At 42.9% G+C, this 22543-nt stretch overlaps 1 protein-coding gene across 3 annotated transcripts; it reads left to right on the top strand.

Annotated features, from left to right (window-relative positions):
* The first annotated feature begins 1664 nt into the window (after positions 1–1664).
* On the top strand, positions 1665–20623 carry ZFAND1 (zinc finger AN1-type containing 1). Of its 3 annotated transcripts, XM_036337414.1 has the most exons (9): positions 1665–1774; positions 4313–4355; positions 5650–5689; positions 8343–8470; positions 8558–8649; positions 9654–9775; positions 19332–19487; positions 19581–19801; positions 20147–20623. In XM_036337414.1, the coding sequence occupies exons 1-8, from the start codon at positions 1720–1722 to the stop codon at positions 19752–19754; spliced, it is 810 nt and encodes a 269-aa protein (XP_036193307.1). In that variant the 5' UTR covers positions 1665–1719; the 3' UTR covers positions 19755–19801; positions 20147–20623. The 3 variants fall into 3 exon arrangements, with proteins under 3 accessions (XP_036193307.1, XP_036193308.1, XP_036193306.1); XM_036337415.1 differs by having other exon boundaries at positions 19584–20623; XM_036337413.1 differs by having other exon boundaries at positions 19581–20623.
* The last annotated feature ends 1920 nt before the right edge of the window (positions 20624–22543 follow it).

Here is a 22543-nt window from a genome sequence, read left to right as displayed (position 1 = left end):
GCGGGTCAGAACCTCATTGTCCTGGGGCTTAATGCGTAAGGGCTACTCTTTGGATCCCTTTTTCATTCCCCCTTTAAGGGGGGTTCTAACCCACATGACCAGCAGCATGCCAGGGGAGGAAAGGTGAGGCGAGGGTCCGAACCGCGTGACCAGCAATATGCTCAGGGGAGGAAAGGTTACGTAGGGGGCGAGGTCCTTGTTTCCCAGTTTCACACATTGCTAGGTGCCAGGGGCTTTCCACCCGGTGACCTTCTACCGCGCCCATCACCCTGGCTCTGCTCATGTCTCTCTAACCGCCTACCACAGAAGCATGGGAACTTTCCTCATATGAGGACGCAAGCTGATAACGGGACCAAGGACAAAATTGTGGGGAAACAGGCATGTTTAAGTAGCACCTAGAGAAGTCAGTAAAGGAGACTAAGTAGAGATGGAAAAGCTAGCAACTGCAATCTTGGCTGTTCTAATTCTTTAATACCTATACCCCCAGGCTCAGTGAACTGAAAAAATAAAAAATATTTTCATTATGATAGGACAGATAACATATATATTTGCCACCTATCTAGAACATTCTAGTAAATTAGAATTTACTTAGTAAATTCGAGTGAACAGTAAAATTTTAGAAAACCTATTGATTGATTGACCCAATCAGCTAAAATAAACATACCAAGTCCAGGTAAGGAGGCTGAGATAGCTAGATGATATCATAGCTTGCTTCCAGCTTTAAAGTGTTTCCGGAGATCCAAGAAACTCAGAGATGGATTTACTAAATAGAGTTATTCAAGAGCAAATCCTGAAGTAATGGTACCTATTTCCTAAGCCTACGCTTCCCCCTTCCTCAATGGGGACTGACTAGGGACAGTACAAGGTCACAGAGCGGGCACTGGAATGCCCAAGGTCATGAAGGGGGCGCTGGCTACCTTTCCAGTCCCCATCATGAGTAGTTTGATTTGTCACTTATGCGCTCTGACTGGCGCCGGGTGTCACATCACTGGGTCACTGGGAATGGCATCCATTTGTGCCTCGCCCAGCCAACCGCTCCTTCCTCTGAACCTGTGAAGTGGCTCACCAGGCACGCGGACTCCCGCACCCCAAAGGCCCAAAGGAACCCCGTCTGCAGTGCGTCTGGGCTCTCTAATGAGGGCCTTTACGGTCCCCTACGCACTCGGGAGCCAGAGACTTTTTTCTACCAGGATTTTTAAAAAGGCAAGAAAAAGGAAAAAAGAAACCTTTATTTATAAAAGAGCCTAATGTCTTCCTTACAAAGGGCATTTACTTTAAACTATATAATCAAGTAGCGCTGGTGTAGGGGAAATGAGGAATCGCACAAGTCACTGGACTCTGGCAAATCCCTGTGCCAGGCACCGTGCTAGTCCCGTTACACAGATCACAACACAATCCTAGTGAGACCTTCCGCGGCGCCGGCGGCAGCGCGAACCTTCCAGCGCCATCGTGACGCCTCCAGTCCAGGAAAAAGAGGGCAAGCCGAAAACCTTCAGGACACTCTCAACGCAGCAGCTTCGCCGCTTCCGGCCCTGGCCCCGCCCCAGCTGCAGGCTCCGCCCTGGGTTCCCCACCTCCCCAGCAGGCGCCGCGCGCGCCGTGGCCCCGCCCCTCCGGCCCTGGTCACGCCCCACCTGCAGGCTCCGCCCATGGGTTCCCCACGTTCCCAGCAGGCGCCGCGCGCGCCGTGGCCCCACCCCGCCCCAGCGGCGGGGAGAGATGGCGGAGCTGGACGTGGGGCAGCACTGCCAGGTGGAGCACTGCCGGCAGCGAGGTGATGGCGGAGTCGGCCCAGCTCTGCCCCACGGACAGTGGCGGCGGGAGGGGGGCCTGGGCGGAGCTTCTCTGCGGGAGGGAAACGCGTAGCCTCCGTGGCATGGAGCCCGGGAGCTGCTGGAAACACCTGGCGTGCACCTGGGTGTTCAGGGGCGCTCGCCGGGAAGTCGCGCCCCGGGAGCACTGCAGCTCCGCTCTGGCCCTGGCACTGCGCCCCCGGGGCCGCCGCTTCTCTTCCCCTAACTTCAGTTTAAGCTGCTACTGTCGGCGAAGGCAGCGGGAGATCAGTGCTAACCTGGGTTCCGGGTCCCTCCCGAGAGAGCTCTAGGCGGAGGCGCTTGGCTTTACCAGCTCCTCGGGGGGTCTGACCCCCAGGCTGCTCCGCCGGGGGTGCTCTCCAGCTCAGTCTCGCTGGGACTCCGATTGTCGCCAGGCAACCGACACCTACCAGGCAGTCGGGAGTTAGGACAGCGCCCAGACTCGTTAGCGGCATTTAGAGCATTAACAGTGTGAGCTCTGCCCCCTGAGCCAGAGACCCTGACCGCACAGCCCGTCCGGCAGCAGCGCGGGCAGTGCGGCCGGCGTTAGGGTTTCCCGTCCCCGGCAGGCGTTCCTGAAGCGGACAGCACAGCAGGCGCCGTCCCGGGCCGGGGTTTCACCCGTGCGCCATCGCCTGGGGCTCCCACTGCGGGAGGGTGGCAAGTAGGTTGCATCGCTCGTGGCGGCTCCAGGCACTGGTGCAGGTACCCGAGTCACTGTGGAGAGGGCTCCGAGGGTCGGCCCGATTAGTGGGAGTGCCACCCCTGATTAGTGTGCCCCGGTGGGCCGTGGGCGGAGGACAGCTCCCGCCGGGTCCTTGCTGCTTATGCTCTCGGTGTCTCACTGCTGCGCCGCCAGCCCCTCGCAGCCCCCTCGCACGTCTTGCATGGGAAGCCTAGCCGGGCTTTGCCGGTGAGTCTGTATCGCTGCTGTGCCCGGCTCACCCTGTAAGTCCACCTCACCTGCCATGTGTGAGATGGTCGGCTTCCTTGCCCACTCCCGGTGTCTTCTAAAGTGCAAACGTCTGAAACGAGGCCGAGGTCTAGCTCTTGGACTAGAGGACAGCAGTTAAATTTGGAGTGTGCGTATCCTAAAACTTGTTAGCTTCCCGATGGATAGAAAGATGGTGTCCGGTACCAGGAAATTACCCTGATTTCACTCTTCCCCTGAGTCCTCTTGGTTTGTATCTAATGTTTATGTGGTCACTAAAAGTCTCAAAATAGCAAACAGGTACAGTTCTTCCAAGTTGAGAAAGACATCAGAATTTTCTGTTTCTGTCGCATTGACAAATGTATGCGCACTTTCTTGGTATGAAACGCCCTGGAATCGTGCAGCCAGAACTACAGGGACTGTTCTCAGGGGAAGGAAGAACCAACCGGGTCCTCTCGGCCCACAGCAGAATTACCCAGGGTCTCTTCGGTTATAAGATCCTTTCTTTCTGCTTCAAGTTTAGATAGCCTGCAGGATGCGATCTTTGGGGGGAAATTGTAGCTTTCTCTAAAGGGCAGTATTTTCTGTTTTCACTTTGTAAAAGTGGCGTGATTAGATATAGCCAGCCTTACGTTAGCTGTGATTTAATATGAGGTACATTGAAAACATTCTAGAGAGTAACTGATTGTGTCGGTGGTTAATAGTTGTCACATCTGGGAATGGGTACTTCCATGTGCTTTGCAAAAATTCTGTTCCTAATGTAGTTATTTGTCTAGTTAGTTAGTTAGTTAGTTAATACTAACTTAGTTGTTCCTCAACAGCAAGGAAAAACACAATTCAGGATTATATTTTGCAGTATCAATCCACCAATCTATTGAATTTCTGGACTTTCTTTAAAGATATCTCCACCTAGTCATCACAGTATTTTTCTCAGAACATATTCAAGACAAATTAATTGTTGTAATTATCTTAGGAATTATAGTTGCTTTCTAACTATTCATACCTTTTATGTATATCATTTGGTTTTTATAATTACCCTGTGAAGTAGATATAGCATATAGTATAGATACATATACACACACATATACATACAGATCTATATACATACTTAATAATAGCTCTGGTTTTGTGTATATATACTATAAAATATATTTATATATAAATCTCCAAAGCTCTACTGTTAAGTAACTTGCTTAGCATTACTAATTGCTAAATTAGTAAATAGTGGAATCAGAATTGAAACCAGGCTTTTCACTTAAAATGCAGGAAATTTGCAAAATGCAGTCCTCGAAAACAACACCTACTAACTGGGAAACAAAAACAGAACATTTTTCTGGATTTAACATGCTACTCTAAGTTAACATTTGTCTCCTGATAACCTAGTAACTTTCTCCCAGAGGACTTGAGGTTGTGATGGCTTTTGTTTACTTGCTGCATTAGGATATTCGCCAAAAAAGGAAAGTTTTCCGATGGAGGTGGCTCAGTACTTGCAGATTCTTTATGCTTAAAAAAACTAAATCAAAATCAAATACTGACCAGTACATATAACATTTTCCTTCAATTTTAGATTTTCTTCCATTTGTATGTGATGGTTGTTCAGGAATATTTTGGTAAGTTATTTGTTTGTACAGGATTTGAAAGTAACTTTGGTGTTTGTAATATGAGGTTTACTTCTAAACAGCAAAATGATGTAAAATAGCTCTTACTTTAGTCATTGATATTTAATGTTCATTATAGTAAAATGAACACTTGAAAGAAATAGGTTAGTCATAGGCTCTGATTACTTGTGCATATATTTAGCTAATCTTTAAACTTCATAGATGGCATTATCTGTGTGATTTTTCTTTTTTTAAATATATTTTTATTGATTTCAGAGAGGAAGGGAGAGGGAAAGAGATAGAAATATCAATGATGAGAGAGAATCATTGACTGGCTGCCTCCTGCACCCCCCACCACTACCCCCCAAGGGATTGAGCCTAAACCCTGGCATGTGCCAGGACCAGAATCAAACTGGGACCTCCTGGTTTATACATCGACACTCAACCACTGAGCCACACTGGCTGGGCTGTGTGTGATTTTGTATGTAAAAGTTGTATTTGTGGCTTTTAATCACAAGGAGAGAACATGTCCACAATATAAAGAATATGGGAAAAATTCAGTTAATGATCATACTCTTTATTTTAATTAATAAAATGAAAGTAATGCATATTTTAAAATCAGAGCTAGAGCACATTTTTGACCTTTTATTATTGACTAGAGGCCCAGTGCATTCGTGCACCGGGGAGGGCGGGGGGAAGTCCCTCAGCCTGGCCTGTCTCCTCTCACAGTCCAGGAGCCCTTGGGGATGTCCTACTGAGGGCTTAGGCCCGTTCCCCATGGGGAGCGGACCTAAGCCGCAGTCTGGCCTCCCTCTGCGGGAAGCGACTGGCCAATCAGGAAGGCACTGCCCCCATCACCCCCTCGCTGCTGCTGCTGCCTCTGGCCTTCCTCTGCAGGAGGCAACTCAGCCGATCACGGGAAGGCGATGCAGCTGCTGCTGCCACTGCCAGCCACCGGGGCTGCCTGAGCCTCGGGCCCCGCCCTAGCAGCGGCAGACCCCCCTTCTCCTCCCCGCCCCATGTTTTGGTCTTTTCACACACCAGAAAGCACTCAGAGTAAAGGAGGTAATTTAGAGTGGCGAATTTTTTTTTTCTCATATGGAAGTTGAACAATTGTGTTTGAGGCAATAGATGCTCTATTTTTACAAGATAAGGTATTTCAGCTTATCCTTACTTGTAGAGTTCTTAATGTAGCATAAATGTAATTAATCTTAAGGATGCTAACAACTGAAATGTCTCAGATTATGTTATCCTTACATTATTTGATTGCATTTAAATAAACACTATTTTTTTTTAATTATTTAAGCCTTGAGCACAGAAGCAGAGAGTCGCACAGCTGTCCTGAGGTATGTTAATAGTTCTCCTCTCTAATAACTCACATTTGTATTTATGTACTTTTCTTCCAATTTTTAAAAATGTATTTTTATTGATTTCAGAGGGGAAGGGAAAGGGAGAGATAGAAGCATCAATGATGAGAGAGAATCATTGATTGGCTGCCTCCTGCATGTCCCCTACTGGGGATCAAGCCCTCAACCCTGGCATGTGCCCTGACCAGGGAATTGAACTGTGATTTCCTGGTTCATAGATCAACACTCAACCACTGAGCAATGCCAGCTGGGCTTTCTTCCAATTTTGAAGAGGTTTCAAACCAGCCAGTGTACAGCAGATTAAAATTTGGCATACTAAGCTAATTATGCAAATTATTGTTTTTGCCTTATTTATATTATTTTTCTCAGTTTGTTTTTTAAAAAATTGGTCTACTTGGTATTTTTACCTTTTTAGTCTCATAATTCTTAGTTCTTTACACTCCAGTTCTGTTTGGGTGGCCGCTTGCAGCTCTAGGCTCCCTGTTTGCAGATCTGAAATGGAATTGCCGCCCTCATGCGCCCCTGCCAGTTTCCTCCACTTGTTCGTTTGCACGGTGCCTGGTGTTAGGATTTGGTGACAATATATGGTTCTGACTCAGTCAGCCTTAGACCACCCGGAACAAACCTGTGGTTGCACAAAGTCCCTTTCTAATTCTGACCACATGGAGAGCTTAAAAAGCGGCTGGCAGACAGAAACCAAAATGTCGTCTGTGTTACTGATAAAGGATAAGGAGGATGGTAAGGCTCAGCGAGGAGAGCCCAGTAGGTCTGCAGAGAACGCCAGGACTGGGCACACTGCCTGCCCGTCCCAGCCGTGCTGGACCCCCCAGGCCTCCTCCTTGACTCCCAGGTTCAGTTCCAAGAGGAAAAAGAGAAAGCTGGGCCCACTGTCTCACATCTGACAGGCAGACAAGTGGCCCTGCCTCCCTCCAGTCCGGAGAGGCGGGAAGTTAAACTGGATTCTCTCCATTTGGAAGGAAGCGTTTGCCTCACACTTTGCAGGGGACACTTATTCCTGCCCACTGTTTGCCAAGCACGAGGATTTTACATCTGTTCTGTCAGTTATAGAAAATTCAGGTTAAATGGCTTCAAAGTCTGGCCCTGCGAAGTTTAGGTGATTTATTTGAGGGTACTAAAAATTAATGAACTTACTGGCATTGCGCAGGGTTAACTGGGAGGAAAATCTCATTTAGAGTCACAGAAACATGCTGATGTTTCTTATGCACCTTGTAAATCTGCCCCGTGCTTTCCTTTTTCTTATGCTACCACTTGCTTTTCTTTTAATGTCTCTCACAGAATGTCTCTCAATTGGATCTCAATTAAATAGTGAAGAAAAATCACTTACCTTGAGACTGTAGGCAAGTTTGGAAAAATAGTTAAGTCAATTCCAACAAGATGCAACTATCATTTATATGGAGGAGTGTCTTTGATTGTGTATTTCAAGCAATTATTTCTCTAAATTCATTCAACTCTAGAAACGTAGTTACTTAATACACCCCCCCTCTGTTTTCGAAAGTTCACTTTAAGCCCCTTCACTTGTATGAAAGACCCACATTAGTACCTGTTTGTGCTAACCTAAAGAAACCCAAAAAGGATGTTCACTTTTACAAAAAAAGGGGAGGAGGGAAAATAGCATTTAACACTTGTTTTGCAGTGAGCCATTCTCTACACAGGCAGTGCACCCCGAGCTGTGAGGACGGCCCAGCAAGCTCCTTCCCCCGGAATCATGCTCAGCATCTCGGCATTAGGGCTCCCTGGCTTTGGATTGTGTCTGAGCATCTGGGAGACCCATTTTGGGGTCTGGGAACAGAGAAAAATTTTCCATGTAAATTAATGGTAATTGTGCCATTTCGGTTTATGAAAAGTTTCATAGGCAGGAATGCTCAGCTACTTTCGGATAGTGGGAGACACCTGTAGTCAAAAGAGCCTGGTTGATCTGGATTTTTTTTTTAATCTTATAAAATCTCATCTTTTTCTGCATGCATATAAGCATAACCAATGGACATAAGACACTGGGGGCGGGGAGGCTAGGGGACTGTCAAGGGCGGGGGGAAAAAAGGACACATATGTAATACCCTTTGTAATACTTTAAGCAATTAAAAAAAAAATCTCATCTTTTTCTGATGTAATATTTGCTGGAAATACAATACTACACACACCATCATGAACAGTATATCATTAGGAAAACTATCTTTAACCCTCTGTATGATGGATAAACATAATTTTAAGTGTTCATTTATTTATACTTAACTACTTAAAATTGGTGTAGAAAATTGGTAGACTTGCCATTAAGGACTGATGTTGAGATGACTACCTGAGCATGTTAGTATGGGGGCATCTTTGTGTTGGACCGTTTACAAAGTAGAAGACTAAAATTGTAAAGAGTAACTCAATAGTCACGGTAACTTGACTTAGAAGATAAATCTTCCACAGTAGGAAGATTATGAAAATGTAGAACAGTCAACACAATAATCATTTCTCACACAAATATTTACTATAATCTGTTTTGTGGGAGCATTGAAGTTGCTCTTATAAGTTTAAGCAGCAGTAAAATGAATGCTGCCTTCCAAAATAGATTTGTTGACTTATTCTCCATGTGAAATACACCAATTTCTCCTTTTCACATTTTCAGGTGACTGTAGTCAAGGAGAGGCTGAAGTCAGATACACATGCGTCTTACCCATGTGCGTTCAAGGGCTGTGCTGAGAAAGAGCTTGTACCAGTGACCTGTCCTCACTGTGAGAAGAACTTTTGCCTGAGGTGATCACTCAGATCCCCCACACCCTGTGTATCTGCTTAACTTGTATACAAATACTTGAACTGGCGTCACTCTTCTGTTGCTCACAGACACCGTCACCAGTCAGATCATGAATGTGAAAAACTGGAACTCCCTAAGCCTCGCATGGCTGCCACTCAGAAACTTGTTAGAGACATTATTGGCAAGTACCAAGGAAACTGGTTTCATTGCTTTCTGTGTTGCTGTCTACCTATTAGTTCCAAAGCTCCTGCTGCTTATGTCTGCTTCTCAGTATGGAAGGCATTGTTAACAGCCCCAGTGGGCTGAAACTTGCAATCTATTTTGATGATACTCTTGCAACAGTATTTCTCACAAAGCCAGATGTTTTCCTGCTTGGCCACTCAGATCAGCTGGTTAACCATCACAGCTAGAAATAGTTTCACGGAACTAAAGTAGTGGTTTGTAGTCTCTAAAGACTAAACATTAAGCCTAGTCTGCTGTCCTAAGAATGCTGTTACAATCTGAGATACCAGGAAAGAATCTATAATAATAAAAGCATAACATGCTAATTAGACCGGACGTCCTTCCGGTCGACCTTCCGGATGAAGTCTTGTCTGCAAGGGAAGCCCGGGTCCCAGGTGCCTGCCGGTGGCCGGAGGGAAGCCTGGGTCCAGGGTGCCAGAGAGAAGCTGGTGTCGGCAGCCTGGAGAAGGAAAGCCCACTCGTGCACGAAATTCGTGCATTGGGCCTCTAGTATATCTATAAACTAAACCAGTCTCTGCCAACATGTTAGTTCAGCAGAATTTTCATTCTTTGTAAGGACGCTATCTTTAATAAATCTTCTATAAACAAATCTTAAAGATCTCTGTGGAAGTGTTAGTGATTAGAGTAAATCAGCTTAAGTTAGAAAGAAGCACCATACTAAGGGTTTTGATGTGGAGATTGTCAATATTTTAAATATACCTACACAATATGTTGTCTCTGTAGAGCTCTGTTGTGTGTAGTTTTTGATGTTTCAGAGCCATAAAAAATTAATCACAGAGGATGGGCCGAGACCATTCTCCGCCCCTGTGCCCACCGCAGCCTTGCAGCCCACATTTCCTTTCAAGGTGCACGAATTCGTGCACTGGGCCCCTAGTAGTTAATAAAAGTCTAGAAAATATAATGTAAACATTATGTGTTTATATGGTTATTTTTATTTCTTAGATTCCAAGACAGGAGAGACAGTGAATAAGCGACGGAAGGGTGCAAAAAATAGCGCAACAGCTGCCAAGGTAGCACTGATGAAATTAAAGATGCATGCTGATGGGGATAAGTCACTGCCCCAGGTTGGTCTTGGAGACTTTGAAAAACGAAATGTTTACATGTGGTTGAAACCCCTCTCTGCTCCTCCCTCCCACCTAGTAACAACTAACCTGAACCTGATGTGTATCTTTCCTAGTGTTACAGGCGTGTAGCTACATAAAAAATGGTACGTTGTTTTGTGAGATTTTCACTTTATAGAAATGGTAGGGAGTCATACGTACCTTTCCTCAGTTCTTTTTTTTTCACTTGGCATCATGTTTTTAGCGTTTATCCATGTTGACACATTTAGTCTAGTCTGTTCATTGTGATAACTGCAAATCCCATAATATGAATATACCACATTTATTCATTCTCGTGGTGAACAATATTCAGCATTTTTCCGAGTTTTTTGCTATTATAAACTGTTCAACAGTGACTGTCCTTGTGTGTATATGGGAATGTCTCACTAGGGCAGTTCCTTTAAAAAGCCATAATGTCAATTGCATTTTCTACAGCAACCCAGTACATACATACATTCATGAATACATACCTTAACACAGTGTCACCTAACCTTACACTGGTATTTTCTAATTCTATTTTGTTTTAAAGAGTACTGATTTTATAACCCCTGAAGGATTGAGGCCCTCAGATTGAAAAATGCTCCCCTAGGGAAGATACGGAGAAATAGAAAAGCTGGGTCCTGGGCTTTGCTTATCCTCAGGTTTCCTGGATGCTGTCAGCTTTGTGCTCAGTGGTTGTGCTAATTTTTCTTCTACCCGTCTGAGGGTCTCAGGGTTCTTGCCAACACTGGGTGTTACTCACTGTTACCGAACTGATGGACATGAAGTTAGGTCTCGCTGAGGTTTACAGTTAAATCTCCCTTTTGACAGTTAAGGCTCAGTTATTTTGCATGAGTTTGTTGGCTATTGACTTTCTTCTGTGAATGATTTGTTCATATCCTTTGCCAATTTTTTCTGTTGGGTTGTTGCACTTTTTTTACTCTAGAGCAGTGGTTCTCAACCTTCCCAATGCCGCAACCCTTTAATACAGGTCCTCATGTTGTGGTGACCCCCAACCATAAAATTATTTTCGTTGCTACTTCATAACTGTAATTTTGCTCCTGTTATGAATCGTAATTATATATGTGTTTTCTGATGGTGACCCCTGTGAAAGGGTCGTTTGACCCCCAAAGGGGTCGCGACCCACAGGTTGAGATCGATGCTCTAGATGTTCTGCATTTTTTTACTACATGTGTTGCACATTTCCTCTCTCAATTTGTGGTTTGTCTTCTCTTTGTTTTTTATGAGTGGTCCAGACTTTTAAAATTTTAATATGTTCAAATTTATTAGTGATTTCTCTAAGATTTGTACTTTTCAAAATAAATTGTTTAAGACATTTTCTTACATTTTCCTTTAAAAGCTTTATTTTATTTGCTTATTTTGTGTAGCTCTTTATTCCATTTAATTATAAGTAGAAGTAAAGATTTACAGACATACACATATCTGAATGGATTACCTATGGTCATAACATAAGGTACTGAGAGTTCATCCTTGTAATTACACCTCTGTCACCTACCACATAGTACACATGGGACTAGTTTGGGACTGTCCATCTTTGCATCAATATCAAACTGGCTTATTATCATAGCTGTGTAAGAAGTAGGACACGTGTCTTCACCGTACGTTTTGCTTTCAGCTGTATCTATTCTTGGCTCTTTATTCTTTTGTAAAAATTGTAGGATCACTTTGTCCTGTTCTATGAAATTGTGCTTGATAGGAATTATACTGAATTTTCTATTAGAACGGTTTATCTCTTTAGAATTTTGACTCTTCTCAACCCATCCATGTTTGTGGTCTATTGTTCCAATTTTTTTTTAGGTCTTCTTTTCTGTCTTTAAATAACATATGTAATGCTTATCATTCATATCTATATGTCTTTTCTTAATTATATTCTTAGGTTCTTCATAATTTTTGCTGCCATTGTAAATAACTTTTAAAAGCTTAACGCTTCCTTAATTGGTTATGCTGGTTGTTGTTTGTTGTCCTTCTGTCCTGCAAAGAAACCTCTCATTGTTCCCATGATTTATAGGCTTTCTGGGATGTTTTCATGCAGTTATATTTTCTGCAAATGACAGTTTTGTATTTTGGTATTCCTTTTCCTCAAATTTTCTTTCCTCTTACTCCTGCTTTTCATCATTATTTGTCTTAATGCATGGGTTGATCTCTACAGAACAGGACTGAATAATATGGGTGACAGCAGGCATCTTCATCACAGTTCTGACTTTAATCCAAATGAGTCTGAAGTTTCAACATTAAATATTATCTTTATTGTAGGTTGTTCATAGTTGCCTTTATCAGGTTAACAATATTTCTTTCTATTCCTAGCTTACTAGAAATTTATGTCATGAATACTTATTAAATTTTTCTGTGGGTTTTTCCCCTACATCTAATAAGATGATCATGTTGATGTATTTTTTTTTTTCCTTATCAGTGTGATAAATTATGTTGATTGATTTTCTGTTGTTGAATCACCCACATTTTCTGGGATAAACCACTTGACTTTGGTATATAATTCTTTTAAAATGCACTATTACATTGATTTTCTAATATGTTACTTAGTAGTATTTTGTGCCACTAGTAGCCAGATTATACTTATAAAATTAGTTGAGTAGCTTTCTCTCTTCTATTCTTTGAAATAGTTGTAGAAGGTGGGATTCTTTGTTGTTGAAGCTTTGGTAATGGCTATTATAGCCTTTTTGAAAAAGCGGAGAATATCTAACATGATTTCAAAATGTTAAATAGTTCTTGGTTTATTTGGATAATCTGTTGCTTCTGAAATAAATGTTGGTAAATAATATTTTTCTTAAAATTCCTGGTGTAGATTTTCCTGTTTATTATTATAAAGTTGTTCAACTTATTCTCTTAACTAAGAGAATTCCAGAATCTCTACTGTGTCTTTAGTCATTCCATTTCATTCTTAATATTTTTTCATTTGCATCTCTTTGTTTTCTCCTTGGCCAGTCTTCCTAGATGTTTGTGTTTATTTTATTTATTTATATTTTAGTCTTTTCAAAGAACCATATTTTAGTTTTATTGTCCTCTGTGTTGTTGCTTTGCTTTCTTTTTCACCAGACTCTGGGTGTCCTTTTTTCTTTGTTCATATTTTTTCTGATGTTCTTTTTTCATCTTTTCTCACTCAATGGTGAACTTATCTGTTTTCAACCTACTTGTTTGGGTGTGTTTTTCAGGTAACTTTAATTTGATATAGTTGCAAACACAAAATAGTAGCAAGAATAGTACAAAGAAATTTTCCATATTTTTTACCCAAATATACCAGTTAATTACATTTTGCCCTTACTTGCTTTATCATTTGCAGTCTCTCTCTTTGTACATATGTCTACACATGTGTACCTGTGTTTGTATGTGTGTGCATACTAATTTTTGGTTTGCTTATGTATTAGTTTCTGAGGCAGGTGTGTTAAAATCTCCTGGAGCTGTGGTTTTGTCAGGGTTTTTCTTATAATTCTAATGGTTTTGCTGAGTTGCATATTATCAGATGTGTGGAATTCTCCATTATTATATCGCCTTTATGAATTTTGCCTTTAATGCTATTTTGAATTATAATAGTACTAGGGGCCCAGTGCACAAATTCGTGCACCTTGAAAGGAACTGTGGGATGCGAGGCTGTGGCGGGCACAGGGGTGGGTCTCGGCCCATCCTCCGTGCTCCCGCCTGGCCCCTCCCACCGCGGCCACGGTCCCCTGTCTGCAGGAAGCCTCGCTCCCGCCGCCGCCACTCCCATCCGCTGATGGCACAGAGCAATTGGGGCCAGTGCCATCAGCGGGTGCGAGCGGCGGCTGCTGCCCCGATCGCCCCTCAGGAGCAGGGGGAGGTGGAGAAGACCTCACGGGCGATCAGGGCTAGCAGCCACCGCTTGCACCCACTGACAGCACCGAGTGATCAGGACTGGCGCTGGGTGCCGGCAGCAGGTGTGAGCGGAGGCTCTGCTGCCAGTTGCATGTGCTAGTGGGGCTGGTGCCAGCAGCAGGTGTGAGCTCCCGGCAGGACCACAGTGCATGGGAGTAAAGAATTTTCAGTAACCACCAGAGGCTTGCCCCGATGACAGCGACTGGTGCCCCGCCTTGGTCTGGTGCCCCCACTTACCTGCTCCACCATCCCGCCGCGACCAATGCCTGCCATATTCCGTGCTTTCCCACCTGCTGCCAACGCCCACCATGTTCCACATGTGCCCCCTGGTGGTCAGTGCACATCATAGTGACCGGTTGTTCAGTTGTGCCGCTGTTTGGTCTATTTGCATATTAGGGTTTTATCCTATCTAATAATAGACAGACATGGTAATTGACTGTACCTTTGCTACACCTCCCATTGGCTAATCAGCATGATATGCAAATTAGCCACCAACAAATATGGCGGCTAATTTGCATACTGTAGGCAGGGCGGGACAGCGTGTGCTGCCATCCAGGGCAGGCCTGCCCCAGAAGCCCCAGCAGCCAGCCTGCCTTGCTGCCGGGGACCCAATCGGCGGGTCCCGGGCAGCAAGGCAGGCTGGCCCCAGAAGACCCAGAAGCTGCCTGATATGGCAGTAACTCTATCAGTAAGCACTTTGAAAGTCAGTGGCATAAATGCACCAATTAAAAGACAGATTATGAGGGTGAATCAAAAACAAAACCCACTTTAAATATAAAGACACCTATAGATTAAAAGTAAATGAATTAAGCTGCAGCCTGTTTTTCTCAGTGGATAGAGCATTAGCCCGTGGACTGAAGGGTCCCAGGTTCAATTCCAGTCAAGGGCATGCACCTCAGTTGCTGGCTTGATACCCAGTCCCTTATCAAAGCATGTGCAGGAGGCAACCAATCAATGTGTCTCTCCCTTTCCCTTCACTCTCTAAAATTCAATGGAAAAATATCCTTGGGTGAAGATTAACATTAAAGAGATTATAAGAAAAATATATTCCAAATTTTGTTAGTTGTATAATGATTATGTTTAAATTATTAACACCTAAGAAATTGGGTGAAGGGTACATATAATATGCTGTAGTATTTTATAGGGTTTTTTTACATGTATGAGATTATTTCATATTAAAATATTAAAAATTGAAAATTAATAAAATATTAATTGAAATGTGTATGCATTACATGAAAAATCTCCTAATTGCTTCTAGCATAATTTATTAAATTGTGCTAAAATTTACAAGGGTTCAATTAAAAAATATCTTAATTCTAAATGATATAATAGAAAATATATAATAATGCAGTTATAAGCACTTATCTGAAAATAAACATTTAAAGAAGTGAATTTAAAGAAGGGATTAGTCAAAGAAAATATATGCACAACCCATGGACACAGACAACAGTATGGTGATGACCAGAGAGAAGGGGGCAAGAGCTGGGTAGAGGGGACAGAAGGGGGGAAATAAGGACATCCTATATAATAATAATAAAAGGCTAATATGCCCATTGACTGAACGGCAGAATGACCGGTTGCTATGATGTGCACTGGCCACCAGGGGGCAGATGCTCAATGCAGGAACTGCCCCCTGGTGGTCAGTGCACTTCCATATGGGGAGTGCCACTCAGCCAGAAGCTGGCTCATGGCTGGCCAGCGCAGAGGTGGTGGCAGGAGCCTCTCCCACCTCCGTGGCAGCACAAAGAATGTCCAACTAACGGTTTAGACCTGATCCCTTGGGGGCCTAAGCCTTTAGTCGGACATCCCCCGAGGGCTCCCTGGCTGCCAGAAGGATGTCTGACTGCAAGCTTAGGCCTGATCCCCCGGGGAGTGGGCCTAAGTTGACAGGTGGACATCCCCCAAGGGGTCCTGGACTGTGAATGGGCGCAGGCCGGGCTGAGGGACCCCTCCCCCTCGAGTGCACAAATTTTTGTGCACTGGACCACTAGTATATATAGATTGTTTCACTAGTTTTCTTTTGGTTAAGATTTAACTATTATGTCTTTTTTCATCATGTTATGTTCAACTTTTCTGTGTTGTTTTGTTTTAGGGTGTCTCTTGTAAGCAGCATATAGCTGGACTTTCTTTTTTTAATCCAGTTTGATAGTATTCCTCTTTTATAGGTGAGTTGAATCCATTTATATATATTGTGATCACTGATACATTTGAATGTATTTCTTCCATCTTATGATTTTTGCTCATCATCCTTATTTCTCTTTCCTGTCTTCTTTTGTATTGATTGGATTTTCTAGTATTCTACTCTTTTAGAATAGAAAGAGTTTCTTTCTTTTAGAAACCATTGATTGTATTCTTCTTTTAGTGATTATCCTTAGTATTTTTCTTTTTAAAAATCTTTCTTTAATGTTTTTAAATTTGCAAAGGTAGTACACACTTTTAGCAAGAGTAACTATTAAGAAATGTGTAAAGGAAAAAAATCAAACTTCTTTAGGATTCATACTGGATTTGCATTACATGTTATTTACCAGATTTGAGAGAAATAATGTTTTTATTATGTGGCCTTCCTATCCAGGAGCCTTATGTGTCCTTCCAGTTATTCAGATCATATTTCTTGTCTTGTGTAACATGCTTGTCTTCATTTAAGTCTCATTCCTTATTTATTTTCATTTCCAATTATTTTTGGGGTTTATTTCTGTTGTGAACAAAATATTTGTGTCCACCTCTATTTTCAGGTACTTACTGCTAATATAGAGAAAATAGTCTTGATTTCTGTATATTCATCTGATTCAGCCACATCATCAAACTCTTATGATTAATTTTAGAAGTTTCTTTTTTACCATTAGTGCCTTTGATTTCCTAGATATGCAGTCACACCCCATTAGCAGGATAGCTTTTATTTTATAACTAGAGGCCCAGTACACGAATTCATGCACTGGTGGGGTCCCTTGGCCTGGCCAGCGATCGGGGCCATTGGGGCCATCTTGCCCAGTCTCGATCGGGGCCGGCTGGCTGGGGGAAGGGACTGTGGGAGGTTGGCTGTGGAAGCTCACTGACCACCAGGGGGCAGCTCCTGCGTTGAGCGTCTGTCCCCTGGTGGTCAGTGTGCGTGCGTGCGTCACAGCGACCTGTCGTAATGGTTGCTTAGGCTTTATATATAGAGATAATTATATTAGTTATTTCATTTTCTTATTCTACATTATCTAGAACAGCAGCTTTCAACCTGTGGGTCGCGACCCCTTTGGCAGTCGAATGACCCTTTCACAGGGGTCGCCTAAGCCCATCCTGCATATCAGATATTTACATTACGTTTCATAACAGTAGCAACATTACAGTTATGAAGTAGCAACGAAAATAATTTTATGGTTGGGTCACAATGTGAGGAACTGTATTTAAAGGGCCAGAAGGTTGAGAACTACTGATCTAGAATCTCCAATATAATGTATTATAGTAATGGTGATAACAGGCTTGTGTTTATATTTTTATTTTTTATGTATAAAAGTAAAAACCAATTTTCCTCTTTAAAGTTACTTGGTATTATGTCCTCTCAAATAGCACGAGGAGCTTGACATGCCTACCCACTCGAATGTCTCCCATCCATCATCTTTGTTCACACATAAAGATTATTGTCATCAATACCTATGTAAATCTACACATTTTTTTTAGTTTCTTCTTTCCTTAGGACTTACATTTATTTTTCTGAATTCCATTCTTTAGTGATTCATTCAGAGTCTGTGCAGGTAAACTCTTTTAGCCTTTCTTGTCTGAGAGTGCCCTATTTTACCTTCGCTCGAGCTGCTTGTCTATTAGACTCTCACTTCCTTGGATCTACGTACAGTGGCCTCTGATCTGTTATAGGGGAAATATTTGCTGTCTCTTGATTTTCATTGCTATATGGGTAACTGTCTTTTTTAGTGGCTTTTAAGACTTTACCTGTGGTATTTTTCAATTTCAGTGCAATGTTTCTGGGCATGAATTTATTTTAATTGCCCATCTTGGCCCTTGAGACACATTTAAATTTTAACTTACGTCTTCACTTTTAGACGATTATGTCATTTTTCGCTGACTATTGCTCCTCCATCATTACTTCTCTTCTGAAACTCTTGTTAGTTTCAGACCTATTTGGGGACATATAGTTTCTGTCTTGCTGTCTCCTTGTGCTACGTTCTAGATGACTTCCTCATCCATCTCCCTATCAAGTAAGCCTTTTTATGGAAGGTTAGAGAAATTTTATCCTGTTTGAACTTTTAATTTCAGAAACTGGTTTTTTTTTTATGTTTATATTTCTTATTAGCTATTTATAGCTTCTTATTTTATTTCTGCCTGTTTTGGTTTCACAACTTCTTGTTCCTTTTTTATGGATATTATCCCTTAATTTGTCTCTTTTTTAAATGTCTTTTTCACACTTATTTTTATCCTTGATTTGCTATGAAATTTCAGTTTACAGATTGTGCATGTTGGTCTTGAATAGGAACTCCCTTCTGGTCTCTCTCTCTGCCCACTCACCTTTCTGCATTTCTGTTCCATTTGTGATCTTCAAGCATATTTATCTTTTTTTTAGGTGAGTCTATATTTTTTTTAATATTCTCTTTTCATATTTATACTCTGATTACTTTGATTTTATAGAGTTGGCCCAGAGTTTGAACTTCCAATGATTTCTTATTTTTTCTTTTAATTATTGTTATCTGTAATAACACACTCCACTGGTCTTCAACAAATCTAAGTTCTTTGGTGCTGGGAATGGTCTTGAATCTAATGTTTCCTAAAATAATTGTAATCTTTCCTCTATGACTTAGAGATGCTCCTCTTATGCCAACAATTCCATTGTGACAGGAATTGGTCTGAAAAGCCAACTCTTGTTAAGGCAATTTTTAGGAATCAAGGAACACCTTTGCTTTTACTCTTTTTTCCCTCTGCATTTATTAACTTAGCATGAAAATACAATATGAGGAAACATATAGGGTATAGAATCCTGGAGGGACCATTCAAATCTTCTATGAAACTTGTCTATTTTTTCTTTCTTTTTTTCTAGCTTCTTTATTCTCAAAAGCCCTGCTATCTCTAAAACATTGTCTTTCATGTAGGAAGATGTGTTTCATGTTTCAGGGATCTTTCATTTGCAAACGACAGAAACTTGATACCAACTAGCTTAATGAAAACAGTTTTCCCCTCATGCGATGGGAGTGGCGTTGATCTGGTCACCGGGATGACTGAGTTCCAGGGCCCAGATGCATTAGAAAGGGCCCATTGTGTCCTGACTTCCCTCTGTGTTGGGCCCATTCTTTCCCATCCCACGGGAGTTTTTCCACTGTGGTTCAGGAATGGCTGAGGGGCCTGGGCGATAGCTGTAGGCAAGTCCAGGTCTAATTCAATAAGCCCTAAAATCTCAGGAGAAAGAGCTGCCCTTTCCACCCCAGCGTTTGAATGTAAATGTAAAATCCCGGGAAAGACCTTAGTTGATTTACCTGGGGTCACATAACCCGTCTTTGCACAGGTCACCCTGGCCAGGCCCTCTACCCATGCATTCAGGTGGCTGCTGGGCGACTCTGACTGCTACTCCCACCACCAGTTTTACCATCAGAGGGCAGTCCCTCGCTGACCAGGAGAAGAGTGGAAGTGACAAAAACGGATGTCTTATTCATGTATGTAATCTATTGTAACTATTTTGTTCCTACAGACGGAAAGAGTCTACTTGCAGGTTTTCTTACCCCAGGGGAGCAAAGAGAAGAGCAAACCCATGTTCTTCTGCCAGCGCTGGAGTGTTGGGAAGGTCATCGACTTTGCAGCTTCTTCAGCCAGTCTCAGAAACGACAACAACAAGTCCGCAGCCAAGGTACCCGCGGGTCGTAACAGCTCTGCCTGGGGGCTTAGGCTGTGCCACACACGCATGTTTGTTACGCTACCTTGTGCCTCGTTTCTCTCTCAGCAGAAGTTAAGGCTCTGTCACATGACTTCTGGAGAAGCGTTGCCCTTGGACCACACGCTGGAAGCCTGGATGGCCAGGGAGGACTGTCCCTTATACAACGGCGGGAATGTTGTCCTGGAGTATCTTAGTGAGGAAGAACAGTTTTTAGAGAATGTCAACTCTTACTTGGAATAGTCATTCAAGGACCCAATCCAGGAAGCATGAGGAAAAGTCTCTGTGGAGTCAGTTTCTTTTACTACAAATACTATAAGTATTTTTTTAAGTTGCTCTTACATTTTTTTCATTATGTCGTAATGTCCATGATCAGTTTTCTATAAATTGAATTTAAATTTTTTGTTTCAAAGTTTAACTATGAGCTGACAGTTATCAGCACGTTACCGTGTTTAATGAGCTTTGGTTAGGTGTGTTGCTCGTGGGGCTGTGAGCTGTTGTTTGACTGCGATGCTCCGCGTCACCTTGACTCCAGGACCCACACTGAGTGTTTCGATGTCCCTTTTGGGACGTTGCCGTTCTGTGGCAGAGGAAGATGCTCTGAAGGATACATGTATCTCTTTTGCTTTGAGCAGGTAACATGCAAGCGTAGCACTCTGGTGCTGGGAGTGGAGCTGTTCCGTGTGCCTGCACCATGGCGTATGCACTGATGTGTGTCCGTGACTCGGGACTGAGGGCTTGTCTCAGTCACTCTTCCGATGAGGATCCTCGGGCCTGGGGAGGAGAAGCGCTTTCCCTGCTGTCACCTGCCTGCTGTGGGGCACGGCTCTGACCAAGGCTCTCTTCCTGGGCGTCACCACCTGTGTGTGTTTGTGGGAATGGATTCAAATGAGAAGAAAGATGGCGCAGCTCAACTCGATGGCAGTCTCTTCTACCCACCAAAGCAAAGTGCACGCCAAGAGTGACTACAGTGTACCCTCAACAAAGGACTACTGTATGGAGGGAACAGAAATTATTTCTGTTTGTTCTTTGTCCCTTTTCTATTTTAATTGTCATGGACTTGCAGAGTGGCTTTAGGTTTAATTAAAGGAATGAATTCTGCACACCTGTGACCTGGGCAACTAACATTTCATCTCTAATTTTTCGTCGTATAATTTTCATGCAAAGAATGGAGATAGCTTCTGACTTTCATCAGCTGCTTATATACTCATTTATTAGTCTGATTATTTGAGTACCTACTAAGGATAAGGATTTGATTCTAGTTTCCATGGTAACTACAGTGCTAAGCAGTGTAACAGGTACCAAATGAACAGATGGATAGTAAGTATACCTGTGTTCCAACAGCTCTTTTTCACAAACTATGACCAGAAGTAGAAATAATCCTTAAATCTATTCCCAGACACCAGAAAGTTTTCATACAGACGAATGCCTTAGCATGTGCCACAATTACTCGCACGTGCCAGGGGATCAGCACACGTCTCATGACTCAGCTGAGGCTAAACATGGGAGAGAAGGTCCCAGTGGGGCTGAGCAGAGGGCAGGGAAGGCAGCAGGAACTGAGTCGCGTGGAGGCGAAGGCAGAGCTGTCAGTGATCAGACGGGAAGGGGAGCCAGGGCGCCGAGGGAAGGATTGATGTCAGTCGGCATCCGCCTCTGGTGAGGGAGGTCAGTTTCCAGATAGCAGGCCAGCTTCTGGAAGGCACAGGTACCAGCCTCCTCAGAGGCTCCAGGGACAGCTCCAGCATGAGCCCCTAAAGACACGGGTTGTGGGCGAGAGAAGCCCGCATTTCAAATGACTGACGAGACAGCTTTCTCGGGCGTTGTTGTGGGGCTCTCCGTGGAGTGTGCGCAATGAAACGTTAGGTTTTGACTGTTCGCACCCGACCCTAGTATCTGTCCACCTCTTGCAGACGACTAGAATTATAAGTAGGAAACCCACAAACAGCTTTAAATTCCGATACTGTCGCTGTAACAACAGAAGGGTACAAATGAGCTCCAGCTGAAATGTCATTAGCCAGTAAAGGCGTGTGGCGGGTAGATCATTACGCTTTTCTGGGTGTGTCTGTTTTATTCCCCACAGATCTTCGGCAAGGGGAGGGCCAGAGGGCCTGGTGACGGGAGAGGGTGCAGATAGCAATCAGGAAGACAAAACGTCCCTTCCTCACACCTGTGACCTGGGGACCTAAAATTGGGAGCTAAAATACTTGCTCACATACTGTACAGATGGCTTTGGTTTTATGAAGTTTCTGTTTTACTTTTGTCTTTTTAAACTAGGAACGTTCTCTGGGAATTTAACTGAGATATCAGAAACATTAGTTCTGTTCTTTATTTTCAGCATCAGCCCATGTCTTGATGTGGTACATGCAAATACAATTTATAAACTACAAGTTCCATTGCATTTTTTAAACGTGTAAACTTTTATTTTTTAATTACAGTTGACATTCACTATTATATTAGTTTTAGGTATAAAGTCTACTGCATTTGAAAAACTAATCTACATAAGTAGAATTTTTTTTTTTTAAATATATTTTATTGATTTTTTACAGAGAGGAAGGGAGAGAGATAGAGATAGAGAGTTAGAAACATCAATAAGAGAGAAACATCGATCAGCTGCCTCCTGCACACCCTCTACTGGGGATGTGCCCGCAACCCAGGTACATGCCCTTGACCGGAATCGAACCCGGGACCCTCCAGTCCGCAGGCCGACGCTCTATCCACTGAGCCAAACCGGTTTTGGCAGTAGAATTTTTAAAAACTTACAAAATGTCCAGTAAAATTGCTTTAACAGTTTTTGAGGAGCAAATGTTATGGTGCAAAAATACTTACTCCAAACTGTCCTTCTTGCGTTGAACACAGATTCTGCCTTGATTCATGAAGGATCTGCTGAAGTGGGAATAGATTCAGAGACTACCAGGTCTGTAGGTTTAATACAGGGTGTCCAAAAAAATGTATACGCACTTTGAATGATTATAAAAGCAGTGTTTATTAACAAACAGTTCATCTTCAAAATTTAAAAAGAATCTACAGAAATG

Source organism: Myotis myotis, unplaced genomic scaffold (assembly GCF_014108235.1).
Source record: "Myotis myotis isolate mMyoMyo1 unplaced genomic scaffold, mMyoMyo1.p scaffold_m19_p_16, whole genome shotgun sequence".
Lineage (NCBI taxonomy): Eukaryota > Metazoa > Chordata > Mammalia > Chiroptera > Vespertilionidae > Myotis > Myotis myotis.
The sequence above is the reverse complement of the archived record's forward strand: the minus strand, read 5'-3'. Positions and strand labels throughout refer to the sequence as shown.

Excerpts from the sequence above, each read along its gene's own strand:
- ZFAND1 (XM_036337414.1), top strand. The coding sequence starts at position 1,720 with ATGGCGGAGCTGGACGTGGGGCAGCACTGCCAGGTGGAGCACTGCCGG. Across the intron at positions 8,471-8,557 it reads GAGAAGAACTTTTGCCTGAG|ACACCGTCACCAGTCAGATC; the intron begins GTGATCACTCAG and ends TGTTGCTCACAG. Across the intron at positions 9,776-19,331 it reads GGGATAAGTCACTGCCCCAG|ACGGAAAGAGTCTACTTGCA; the intron begins GTTGGTCTTGGA and ends TTGTTCCTACAG.